Below are 13,686 nucleotides of genomic sequence, written 5' to 3' on the forward strand. Positions count from 1 at the left end.
AGGCCTGAGTATATTTTTATTTTTTTGCAGTATTGTGAGATAATGTATGTACAGTAACTGAACTTGCCTTAGACTGTTTTGTTATTACTGTTCTACCTATCAGTGTGTACATTCTACTTTTCGAAGGATGGGACCATAAACCTGATACCTTGCACAGTGCTTAGGACTTATGTAGATCTTCAGAGAACTTTGGATAAAAATAAATCAATTAATGAATAGCAAACAAAGGATGAGTATGCTTTTCTTTACTATTTAAATACATATAAATAATAAGCATACAATTCCTGACATTTTCAGTGAGAAAAATTCTTTATTTAAAACAGGCCAATTGCCTTTTCTTTTCCTAGATTAAATAAAATATTCTATAAATAAGAATTTTAAATCCAATATATGATACCCAGTAATAGCAGTCAGGATTCTCCACCAATCACCATTTAATACGGTTTAAATGAAATACTTTGGAATTCTGAAACTAAGTGCTTTTGCGTAGAGAAAGAAGCGGTGTCACATTTCCTGGGCATAATAATGTCATGTAGTAAGAGGAATTTTATGATGCCTAAGACAGCTACATGCTAGATCACCAAGTGCTGACACTCAGACTTGCTCTGACATCATCGATAGTATTTCTAAGTCACGGAGACAGTTGATATGTTTTATTTCGATAAGAATGGAAGCAAGAAGGGACCTACACTATTTCTAGGCACTTGTATTTATTAATACATGCTTAGTGCTCTTAATACCTTCGCTGTGGAAGGGTAGCAAGTGTTTTAGCAATAAGGTACGCTATGGGGACAAAGCTGAAAAGCTTGTGCATACATGAAGTAGCTGCTATGTCAAGGTTGTCAGGGCTCTTGGAAACGCCATGCATTGTGCACCTGGGGCTGGTGCACTTTGTTTCCAGGCATCGGTGGCTGCTGAGTGTCTGGGGACATGGTGATATCCATGGTTGCTTCTCCATCCCCCAAGGGTGTGGTAACATCAGCACCATAGGTTTCATAAACTTCTGCTAATTCAGGGGTGATCAGTGGGTCTGCAGCTGCAGGGGTGACTCCGAGGAGTCTTTGCCCTGCAGGACCCCTTGCCATGTTGGGGATGTGGTCATTGGGGAAAGCAAGAAGTCCTGCATGGGCCCCGGGGGCCATCTGTGAAAGGAGAGCCGGGTTTTCGCCCTTGTCTGGGCTGGCCTCTTGCAGTGGAGAGCCTTCTGGACCCTCTCCTTTCTCAGGGCCTTTAGTTACAGACACTGGAGAATCTACTTCCACAGTAAAGTCTCCTCCCTTGGGTGAATTCTGATTCAGTCCCCTAAGGGTTTGCCTGAAGCCTCCATATCCTGGGAACAGAGTTCCGTAGGCCATGGGACTTCCTCTTTCTCCCTGGAAAACAAACATGTGGCATAATTACTGTGTGCTATTCACTCCATACAATCGTACATGATTACATTCTCTGAGAAGCTATGAATGTTAACACCACAGTGAGTTAGCTGGCTGCTCTGTAGAACCAGCTTTGAAATTAGGGGCAAGAATTCTTCTCTTATCTGGGTAGGGGAAGCCTCTTCCAGGAAAGGCGGGTCTCTACTACTACTCTGCCATAGCAGTAAGCAGTTGAAAAGGGCTCCACCATCATGAAACAAAATATGAGATCCATTATGCCCCGGTTGAGGAGGAATGTTCTGGGGGATCTTGCCATGACATTTTTTACTATCCCTTAAATATAGCTCTATGTATGAGTTTTAACTCTTCCCCTCCACCTATTTTTTTCTCTCTCCCTCTCTGTCTCCTCCTCTTCCCCATTTCCCTCCCCCTTCTCCCTAAACCCTTCCTTTCCTTTCCTTTCCTTTCCTTTCCTTTCCTTTCCTTCCCTTCCCTTCCCTTCCCTTCCCTTCCCTTCCCTTCCCTTCCCTCCCCTCCCCTCCCCTCCCCTCCCCTCCCCTCCCCTCCCCTCCCCTCTCCTCTCCTCTCCTCTCCTCTCCTCTCCTCTCCTCTCCTTTCCTTTCTCTCTTCATTTCCTCTCCTCTCCCTTACTCCTGCCTGTGTTTCTTACTCCCTCTTCCCTCTCTTCCTCTCCTTTCCTCCTTTTCTCTTCTTCTCCCTTCTTTCTTTTCTCTCCTCCCCTTCCTCCCCTTTCTCTCCTCTTTCCAGTTCCTCCCTCCTCTCCCCCTCCCCTTCACTCTCCTCCAATCTCCCTCTTCTTTCTTTTTTTTAAAAACAAAGTATAAGAAAAAGATAAATTTCTCTGGAGGACGCCCTCCGTCCCCCCCCCCCCCATGTACACATAGAATTCTAAAACAACGTAAATGTTGCTGCCATGACTGTGGGAGCCATAATCTAGGACTATTTACGCTTGGGCAGAGCTGTGGGTTTTCTCATTGTTTTGACTTATTTTAAATCTCACTTCTAATTCTTCCATTACATTTATTGTGCTTTTCATAAAAATTACAAAATCTCTTGAGAAGGAGACAAAAAATATACTAAGATTAACTAAGAGGGTAATTAGTATTTATCTTGAATATTTAATTTCAGCAAGTTGTGTTAATATTGTACATATAAAATACTCTTCGCCCACTCCTCCTGGCTTTTTCCCTAGGCCTCAGCTTTGATGCCATCCCTAGAAATGGCTCTGTGAGCTTCTGAATTGGGTTATCCTACTTTCTTCTTCTTTCGTTCTAATACCATGGTCATTACCCTCACCCTCTCAGAACGGGACATTATTCACCAGGAACCTACTTTCCAACTTAGTGGTCACTGAGGCCCACAGCATGCTGTGTGTGTCTGGCACACAGAAGGCACTAACATGTGTGACATGTCACTCTCCTTTCAGTGGTAACATGTGTATACATGTATTAATTCAGGAGGCTATGGTGTCGTTGGCAATGAGTTGTTGATTGATAAGGTTTTGCTTACATTTTACACACTTACAGATGTAACTAGTAGACATTTCTGGGAGAAAAGGTCAAGTTATGTGAGCTTATTGATCTTGGAAAATTTTAATATACATAAACAATAACAAAACAGTAGGCTGTTATTGACTTAAAATAAAATATTCTTATTGTTCTAAAATGCTCTATAATAATTAAAATTGAAATTCAAAATTTTCCTTTTTGTTCTTTTAATTTTAAAAGGCTGAATTACTTTGGATGACTTTTGAGCTTTTTTGGGGTGGGGAAAGCTAAATAATCCTAAAAGGTATGAGATGTCTGTATGAACCACACATCTTTTTTACTTTGAAGGACTTGCTGTTCACCATGCTGACCCCTCTTTGAGGAGAGGTGACCTTGCTCTTCACATCCCAGGAGTGGAACAAAAATCCTGGGCTCAAAAATGGCCACCACTCAGGAACAAATGATTAGAAAATGTGATGAAAAAGCAATTATTTTTGAGTCAGATTCTCATGAAGTCAAAGCTGGCCTTGACCTCTTCTTGATCTTCCTGTCTCCACCTCCTGAGGTTTGGGATTCTGTGCATCATCACAGTTATCAGTCCTGAAGTGTTTTAACTCCTTTGAAACTGCTTTGGAATTGAGCTGTCAGTTTTGAAGTAGAGCAATTGAGGTCTACTAATCCTTAGGTTCCTCATGGCCATTGCCTCCTGCAGACAAGAGTCTTAGCTGTTCTCCCTGGAATTGTTTTAAGAAGGGTCAGCAGGTAGTACTCACAGGCATTTCTTCTGAACTCATGAAGCCGATTCTGGCAGGAGCATTCTGTTCAAAAGAAACAGTGCGTCACTATATGACCTCTCAGCCATCGGTGCCTTTTTTTTATCTACTCAAGACAACATCAAAAGTCACTTTGTGTTCCCTTAAGACTCAACAGTGCTGTGTCCAGAGGCAGAGTACAGAGCTGACTGATTATTGAGTAAATAGGGCCAATTTAACTGATTTAAAATCAACCTTTTCTTTACTGCAATCATGTGTGTGTGTGTCTAAAATTATGCAAATAGAAAAGTGTGCCACTTTACTATTTAAATCGCAACTGTAGGTATTTAGGAAATATATATTTGGAGTGTCTTGTGTTACATATGGATTCTATAATTCTTAGCCCTCAAGATGATAATGATTTCTGACTGCTGTTTTTACAGAATATGGACTTACCAATTGGTTTGCTCCATAAGACATGTAAAACATTCCTGGGTAAAACTGAGCAGAACAAAATAGTTATAAAAGGTGAAGCTCCCCAAGATGAACCTTTTAAGTAAGTTTTAGGCACAGATGTGGAAGTGGAAAGCAGGCACTTACAGTGGGTACTTTGTTGTGTGCCATTGGTCCCCGAGACAGCGAATGGGCGATCTGGAACACCTTTAAGGGGTGGGAAGCAGAAGACGCAGTCAACACTGGCAAACCTCTGCTGAGGGACGTTAAGAGCTCCAGAAGCACATTGTTTTGATTGATTAGTGTGAAAACTTAGTACTTAATATTTATAAAAAGAAACTCAGAAATACTCTACACCTATAGGTAAATGAGAAAAGGAGAAAATTCATTCAAACTCTTTGAAATACAGGCATACATTTTCTCCAAGAAAGAACCTTATTGAAATCTGTACTTACTGTTGGGAATTGTGGATCGGCAAAATCCATTATTGGTACCTGTGCCATGAGGAAATATTAAAACTGTCACTCAAAACACACAAACTGAGTATACCTCTTGTTTGTGATTATAATAGAGCAGTTTAAGATGTCCCTCTGCCCTATCTCTAAGTCTCGGGATAATCTATGCTTCGACAGCTGTCTTGTAGTGACATGGCTCAAGTGAACTGACAGGGAGATGGGGAATGTCTGTCCTGGGTTTGCTCTACATTGTAGAGTCAGTGATAGTGAGGTTTGGAGTTGGCACATACTTGAGTGGTTTCAATTTTGGCTCTACCATTAGTGTAATCCTTGGAGAATTTTGTAGCCTCTCAAAGTTTAGGTTTATTTAGTCAGGGTTTCTCTGTGTAGTCCTGGTTATCCTGGAACTCAATCTGTGGACAAGGCTAACCTTGAACTCAAAGATCTCCTGTCTTTGCCTCTGGAGTCCTGGGATTAAAGGAGTGGTGTCTTCCTGGGTTTAAAAGGTTCATACGTTCTATTTACAGGCTGTAGGCAGGATGCTATGAGGGAACAGTGAATGCTGCCGCACCGTGTTTAGAGTTACACAGCACCTTACTTTTTCTGTCCATTGCTCTTTTCCTTACACTATTGCAAGGTAATTTTGCATAGCTGCATTTTATCTGCAGAGGACACAATCACTGTATATGCTACTACCAGCCCTGAAAACCCCCAGGTAGCGAACCTGGACTGCTCTGAGCTGTCCTATTCCCAAGGAATGGTCTCAGTAAGCCAAGTTTAGAGATGCAGATCTTTTGGAATCTGCCATCTCTGATCACAAAAGATTAGATATGAATATTTATGTCTCATAAAAGAATATTAATAAAGTGTTCATTTTTTAGCATGTTAGGCCTAAGAGATGTGATTATTTAAATACGTCCTGCCAGTTGTTTTTTCTTTCATTGCGTTAGTGGGTGATTCTGAACTGACTTTAAAGATGTACCTCACATGGGCTTCAAAGAATTACCTCGGGTGTTGGTGGGTTCTCTGATGGCGCCACCTGTGGCTCATCTGGTGCTATCAGCTCTCCTTCCTGCAAGGGCAGCTGTCCAGGGTGCATTGGAGGATGAGGCCCTGGCTTCTGGGGTGTGACCTGGACACCGGTTGCAGCAGTGGGCTGGAGGAAGGGTTTCAGTCCTGGCTGGTGAGGCTGCAAGGATGGCTGTGATGGGAGAGGTGGGGGATGCACAGGCAAAGAATATTCATACTGTAGAGAAATTTGAAAAGAATGTCAGAAAGAGACGGTTCATTGAACCATGGTGCCTAGAATTTTCACAGCCAAGTACTTGGAGGCTTGCTGTTTGGAAAGGAGTAGTCTTGAAGCAGAGTTTACACAGGAGCAGAGGCCATACTTCAGAGGAAGTACTTAGGAGAGTTTTAAACATACTTACCCTTCTACCTTTGTTGGGACCATTGTTTCTTGGGGTGCACTCTCTCGTGGAGTGACTCATCCCCTTTGGGTAACCCCCATTACCTGTATGTATCTTTATTTCACCACGTTCTTGCTGGATTATAGGAATTTGTCAATCAGAGAGGAGGTACTTAGTCTTGCTGGGACTATATGTCCCAGGGTGGGGTGGTATCCAAGGGGGGTTCCCCTTTTCTGAGAAGGGGGTAATGGTGGGAGGGATTTTTAAGGGCGTTACTGGGAACAGAGGATGTAGGGGACATGGTGATTAGGATGTAATGTGGGTAAGAAAATAAATTACAAGCCAAAATAAAAGATATTGTCAAAAAACGTCCTAAGTCAACTGACAGAGAACAATCTCTCTTTTATCTTCATACCTTGATACCTCACAGATTAATATTGCTACTAATAAGCACTTGTTGTATGATGGATATTCACTATATTTTGTGATTTAATAAAAATATAGCTAAAATGTTTAATGTTTCATCATAAATATGCTTTGGAAGCAATCAAGTGAAAGGAATAACTACTCCTAACATAATTCATATGGTCAGTTTGGCCTTGTAGATAATACTGTTATACAATGTAGAATTAAGACTAACTGTTAAACTGTTGTGGGTTGTTTTTAAATAAATTACTTGTGATTGGCTGCATACTATCTGTAGGTTAATTGTATACTCCTGGAACTGGTATAGAAGCCTCATATTAACTTGGCTCTGTTTTTCATGTTCAGCCATTGCCCATGTGTCAGCTCCTATAGCGTCCATTACTTCTACCTCACACCTTGAAATATGTCCCATCAGAGTGGAAATTTCATGAGCTTTTGAGCCATTCTAACATGTCCTTATTTTCACCTCCAAACCACAGTTTAGATAATATGCTTAGTAGGAAACTACTTAATAATAGTTGACAGATTAATATATTTATTGTTTCCTGTTGGGCTCATGGTGTTTTCAGTCTAGATGATTATTGTCATTTGAAATTACTCTTTTTTTTTCTTTTCTACCACTGAACTAAATCCCCAACCCCTGAAATTACTCTTTAGGTAATTATTTAGGAAACTTTTTTTAAAATGAAAGTAATCCAGTGTCTAGTCTGTTTTGATTTTTGAGGTTGTTCATTGTGATTCCTGATATTTTTATTGTCTCTTATTTCAGAGGCTTTTTGAAATGAATGTGCAAATTCAAAATAAAAATATTCCCTATATAACAGGAGTTATAGGAGTTGATTTGTTTGGTATTAGGGGAAATTTTGGCCAATTATTAATTTGTACTTGCTGGTATTTTAAGAACAAAAGTAGGAAAAGATCTTGAACCTTGAGTTTGAACACATGGAATTGTGATTAGCTTACCTGTTGGGTTTCATGTTCCCTTGGTCCTATCCATGGGAAAGAATTATGCGGTGGGAGGAGTCCATGCAACCATAAACTATTAAGTGCTTTTCCAAAGCCAAGTCTAGAATACTGGCAGAGAGAAAGAAAGCATACATATGTTTCAGGATCATAAGACAGCAGCCAAAAGCAAACATCATGCTGGTTTATGTAGAATGGGTAAGCCAGTTCTCTTTTCCAACGCAATTAAATTATGTTCTGGGGGTGCCACAATATACTATGAAGTTGTTTGTGATTTAGCACTCTAGGAATTTCTGTTTGGAGCCATTTAACAAAATTATTAGTGTAGTAAAGGATTTTGTTTTTGTAAGGAAACTCAATGCATATATTTTGATGGCTTATTTTGTTGGTGTTTTGAGATAGGGTTATTCTACATGTCCCTAGCTTAGCCTGGAATTTGAATTCTTTGTACTTCAGCTTCTGAGTACTGGATACATTGTTTCTACTTTCACCTGCCACCACATTTTAATATTACCAAAATGTGTCTTTTGAGGCTCACTATGTAGCCCAGGCTGGCTCTGAACACACACTATTCTTCCTGCCTGCTCTCCTCAGGACTGGGGTTATAAGAGGGGCTCATGCTTGACTGTCACCATCACACTTTATTTTGTTTAAGGCTTTCTTAATCACTCAGATCTTCTCTCAGTGTTTCTGTATTTACCCATTAATAAGTAAATGCTAGAAATTACTGTACTGTTGCTCTCATAACTCCAACCTATGAATATTATAATAAATATTTAAAACATTTTATGAAGATCTCATTCATCTCCTATAGTTACCTGAGAAAGTGCGTTGAGCCCCTGCAAGCTTCCCAACTGTCTCATTGTCTATAAAAAAAAAGTGGGTTAATGTTCTAACATATGTTAGATGTATGTTTGACACAACTGAGTTCTATGGACATTTAATAACAATACAAATCTTGGGGCAAGTCAACTTGAATAGAGCTAAAGTAGACACAAATTATTGCTGAAAGAAAGTAATGTAAAATGTATTTTTGCTACTAATGTGGTCTGAAAACAGTAGGCTTGCTTTTGCCATTGATTAGATGGGAAAATCTGGTATCACATTGAGACATAGGAAAATAGCTCATTCAAATCCAGTAGGCAGACAGTTGTGAGAATGTTGCTTTATCAGCCCCTTCTTTTCCCCCTCACTTAAATTATTTTTTTTTACAAATTCAGACTGAAAAAGAATTCAGAAAAACAGACAATATGAATAAACCCTTATTTCTTTTCCCCCCATCCCAAGAGGACCTCAATATGATAGGTATTAAACACTATGAGAAGTGGTATTCAGATAGATTGCCAGGAATGCCACTGTTTCTATAGAAAATAAACTTCCTTCCTTCCTTCCTTCCTTCCTTCCTTCCTTCCTTCCTTCCTTTCCTTCCTTTCTGCCTTCCTGCCTTCCAGCCTTCCTTCTGAGATGGGAAAAGATTGTTGCTTGTATTGAATTTGAGCTAAAAGCTGAGAGAGAAAACCCCTAAATGAAGTTTGTCTGGCCCACATATGTACTGATTGTACTCAGATGAAATCTTGCCTGACCTATGAGAAACTGTGATATTTATCTGTGTTTCCATTAGCTTCTTCATTATAAAAATCTTCCTATTTACTGTGGTTTTCTAAATAAAAATGCATTATTTATAGGATCTTCAGTAAAACAAATGCAGCCTGTACAGGAGCAATATAAAATAATATTAATTCTATGAATAGGACTTTTGTTTTAATCAGCTAAAGTTTGTTTGTGTCATGAGAACTTTATTATCTAAGATAAAAGCCACATAACTAAATATAGGCTGTTTCCAACCACAGAATAATGGGTTTCAACACAGACAATAGTTTATTAATGCATATATATTATTAATTGTAACACTTAATTTGATTAACAGATGAATGACCTAAAACTTAAAATAACTCTGTGTTCGAAAATGAAGTAGAATTATAAGATAAAGTTGTAGTGAATGTCATTAACATATTTAGAATTCCTCAGAATGATAGCCAAATATTTCTGGAATAGGAAGACTGAGAAACAAAACATCATACTTATCTACAATCAGGAACATGCTAGTATAGAAATAGAAATCACACACACACACACACACACACACACACACACACACACACACACACACGGAGGCTCTGATGATACATACCTCAAGGCTCAAACTAGCCATGCCAGGAGGTGCCATGCCTTGAGCCCCAGGTTGTTGAGGAAATGCCTAAATAGAAATATGAATGATCTTGAGTTCTTAGTTGAGAAACTTCTCTAAATATGTTTGTAGTAGGAGATCTCTGCAGAATGAAATATCCAGTGGAGAGGCTGTCTGTCATATAGGTTTATTACTCAGATGGCTTGACTTTTCAGATAGAAAGAAGAACTAACATTATCTGGAGGAATTATTATACTTAGTGATTTTGCTCTCACATTGGCTTTCCTGTGTATGTTTATCTTAACAGTATGGTGCTTTAAATGGCAACAGATTCACAATGAGAAGCTAAGTAAGGGAGGAAAACACAAGATGTTTATAGTCATAAATATGATCACATGTAGAAATAAAGGAGACAAGTATGAGCTGAATTTCCTTGGGCCTTTTATAAGTGAGTGTGCTTTTGGTTATGGGATATTAATAAATGAGGTTATTCATTGAGGAAAAAATCATATCCAGAACCTATCTTGCCTCCCATTCAAAAGGTTTTAGCAAGTCCTGTGTGCTGTTATTTTAAGGATTGTTTTATGTTTAAGCTTTTAGATTTCTGTTTAATTTCTTAGATCATGGGTTGGACATATGGCACATTGTTAAGAGCAACTGTTGTTCTTTCAGAGGACCTGGGTTTGGTTCCTAACATCCATGGCAAGTGGCTCATAACCATCTGTAATGTCAGTTCCAGGGGAGTTATCAACTCTGACATCTAAACAATGACTAAAGATGCCTCTGACATCTTTAGTGACCTGCACACATATATGCATAAATAAAAATAATAAAATCATATATTTAAACTGTTGAGATCATACAATGGCTATTTTTCCTTAAATAAAAAATATTCTTGTACTAAGTAAAATGCTATTGTGAAGCATAAACATATTTACAAATAGCTTTTCAAAAATATAAAATACTTCTCTGCCTAAACGTCTTTAATTTTTCATATGTTAATCAGCACAAATACCAGTGTCTGAGGGTGGGTAGAGACTGGAAGAATAGAATTAGGGAAATTAGATTTTTACATTTAAAGTAAAAAATGTACTCATTTATTTTAAATAAGGCTTTGGTAATTAGCTCAGGCTCGGTTTGAACTTGTTATGTAGCCAAGGCTGGCTTCTAATTCACAATATTTCCAGCTTCCCAAGTACCGGATCAATTACTCTACCTACCAGAAAATTGGATTGTGAGAATTCTCTGATTTCATGGATATGCTTATTTATGTAGTGTTAGTATGTAACGTTTTCTTTCATTTATACTACAAGTACCTGTCTGTCCATCCATCCATCCCTCAAGTATGGAGCACTGGGACCGTTATCCTTCAGGAGTAAGAGGCTGAGGAATTCTACCCTGTACTTTTTTTTTAACTCTTAATTTTTTATGCAAATACAACTCCACTTTCTGAATTATGGTGCAAATTTTTCTAAACACTTCATTATGGATATGTGTTGAAGGAAATGCACTAAAAATGTGCTGCAGACACCTCTGGTAGAGAAAAAGAAGAGTTGTGTAGCCTAGCAGAGTGACCATGTGCTTGTGTGCATGCATGCCAGGGTGTGTAACAGGAGGATGTTCAGATTTCCAGGGTATTATGAGAGCACAGCCTCCTTGACCTTTGTAAGTGCCCAAATTCCACATTTTGGAGAGCTCTCACTATAGGGCAAGGTAGTCTGCTTTCTATCTGCTCCAAACTACCAGTTAAAGAGGAATATTATTTACACGGATGTGAATAAACAGAGGATGGATTCTCTATGGGGAATTAAAAGCAGAAACACCGGATCTGACTGGTAGTCTCTTAGGAAACGTGATTTTCCCATTGCTCAGGGTGACTGTAAATTACTAACGTGTGGCTCACTGTATATTGAAAGAGTGCCAATGGTTTAGATTGGTGATTGATAACTGAAGTGGATCACAGTCTCAGTTATCATCCAAAGGCAAGTTAGGGAGCCAACCTCCATTTTTCTTTCATTTAAAAATTCCTGTTGGGTGGTAGAACAGCTAAATGAGTAAGCTAATTACTAGCTTTAACTGGAACTACATGTTTTAGTTTTATAACCACGTGATCATGTTGCTAAAATAAAGAGACAGATACTTTTCCCCCTAAGAGATATTTTCCCTTTTCATTTCAATTTTACAGTGCTAGCAAGGAATTGATGATAAAACATAGTGAGAATTAGGATGCTGTAGTCTTTTAGCTGTTCAAATAGTGACACGAGACATAAAGTTTGCCTTTGAAATATTCTAAAATATGGTTTGGAGTTGAAAAAATTATATTTACATATTGCCTTTAGATGGTAAGGCTGACAGTGGCCACTGTGACCTTTGATTCACTGGGAGCTACAAACGGAGAGTCCACGCCTGATGTGTCAGACAGTGTCCCTGGGTTTGCTTGGGTCAGATGCAGGAGCCCGAGAGATCCCTGGGTGGACTTACCGGCACGGCGAGGCTCATTTTCACTAGGGACAGGAACAGGAGCAGGCCCTTCATTTTGAAAAGTGGAATCTAAAACACAGTTGAGTTGGAAAATTACTTCAGGCAAAATTGCATTAATCATGGCCAAAGTACATTTCTAAGAGTGAGTGTCTGTTCTTCCAAAGTCAGGTTAAAAACCTCAGAAATGCAGACACTAAATGCTGCTCAACCAGTGCCTCCCAGGATGGAGTGCCGAGCAGCCAGCCTCGTGTCTGAGTACTCACTTTGATGAAGCTGCGATCTGAACGAATGTTTAGGAACAACCTCCAGGAATATTCCTTAAACGCTATGCTTCACTTCATAAAATGTGTCCTGCAACCACCATTCACAGAATTGTTTTCTTGGTTTAAACTCTGATAGAATTTGAAATATAACCTATGATTGGGTCATAATGCAGAACCATGTCAAATCTTACAGACTTCAAGTTAAAGTTGAGTACATTTATCTGCTTGGATAGTGGTTTTCCTTCCTAAAAATGAATACTCTTGAGATGCATTTTCTAAGTTCATTCTCACATGAAGGCAGATCTGATCAGCAGGAGTGCTTATCCTCTGTACTTCTGTAAATTAGGCACCGTCACTAACAGTCACAAAATAATTCTAAAAAGTTGAACACGTAAGTTTATTTTCTTAGCTGAATGTACTGTATTTTCTGGAATACTCTAATGGTTGAAATAAGCTGTTATTTAGCATCTTCTTTGTAAAGGTTATCTGGAGATAGGAAAAGAGAGTTTACAGCAAACACATGGAAATGATAAAATCACATTTTACCTTAGATGCTGACATTCACTGTGCTCCCAGGCCTGATGATGCCAATCAAAACAGTTCTAAGAAAAGAAGATTAATTTTTTTCTGGACTGTTCCTGGGGCTCTCTCTGTATCTCTCATTCTGGAAAGATCAGAAACCTTTATTTAAAGCGCCAATCCACCAATCAAAGTGAAGCAAATGCAGGAAAAAAAAACTGTGCTCCTGCAATTAGCCCACACCCTTGTATTGCATGTGAGGACAGTGGGCCTGCAGGCTCTCATTATTTCAAATTGTAACCCAGCCCCTGTATTTATTCAGAGAGCTGATTGCGGGGAAGACAGTACGGGGATAATCGACATGGGTTTTGAAGACAATCATCTGGGTGAGCGTTGGGAAATATATGTAAAAGGTAGAAAACAAGCCATTATCTGTTTTGTGCAAATGCTTATCTACAGATAAAGCTAGTGACCCAATGCCAGCACTCTCAGGATTTTGACCCTCATGTTTATTGTAGTAAAAGAAATCTTCCACCCCACCCCACCCTACCCCACCAACACGCATATACCCCAAAGTGAAACACCAAATTACCTCTAGGGCTTGAAAGGGAATATGAAAATGGAGATCAGATGATGAAGATTTTGTGGCCCTTTTCTTTCCTTTCTGAATTTCCTAGGTATTTTCATCTAAGGATAATTGTCTAGAGATAACCGAATTAAAAAGTAAGAAATTTAAGTTGGCTTCTCTGCAAGAATGACAGAAAATCTTTGGTGCCTGTTCTTTGTGGGGAGAGGAAAATAATTTAGAATATTCTATTGGAACCAAACAAATCTAAGATCACACAACTCTACCTGTACCATTTAGACACTTGGTTACCAGGCATCAGTATCAAGCCACA

The 13,686-nt window shown here is 39.1% G+C and overlaps 1 protein-coding gene across 1 annotated transcript; it reads right to left on the reverse strand.

The window, feature by feature from the left end:
- Nucleotides 1-290: 290 nt before the first annotated feature.
- On the reverse strand, nt 291-12,911 carry Ambn (ameloblastin). Its single transcript, NM_012900.2, has 11 exons — nt 12,815-12,911; nt 12,006-12,074; nt 9,528-9,593; nt 8,155-8,202; nt 7,337-7,447; nt 5,545-5,784; nt 4,539-4,577; nt 4,231-4,290; nt 4,087-4,131; nt 3,652-3,696; nt 291-1,373 (listed from the first exon to the last, which is right to left on the reverse strand). The coding sequence occupies exons 1-11, from the start codon at nt 12,827-12,829 to the stop codon at nt 843-845; spliced, it is 1,269 nt and encodes a 422-aa protein (NP_037032.1). The 5' UTR covers nt 12,830-12,911; the 3' UTR covers nt 291-842.
- Nucleotides 12,912-13,686: the final 775 nt, after the last annotated feature.

This window comes from Rattus norvegicus, chromosome 14, assembly GCF_036323735.1.
Source record: "Rattus norvegicus strain BN/NHsdMcwi chromosome 14, GRCr8, whole genome shotgun sequence".
Classification (NCBI taxonomy): Eukaryota; Metazoa; Chordata; class Mammalia; order Rodentia; family Muridae; genus Rattus; species Rattus norvegicus.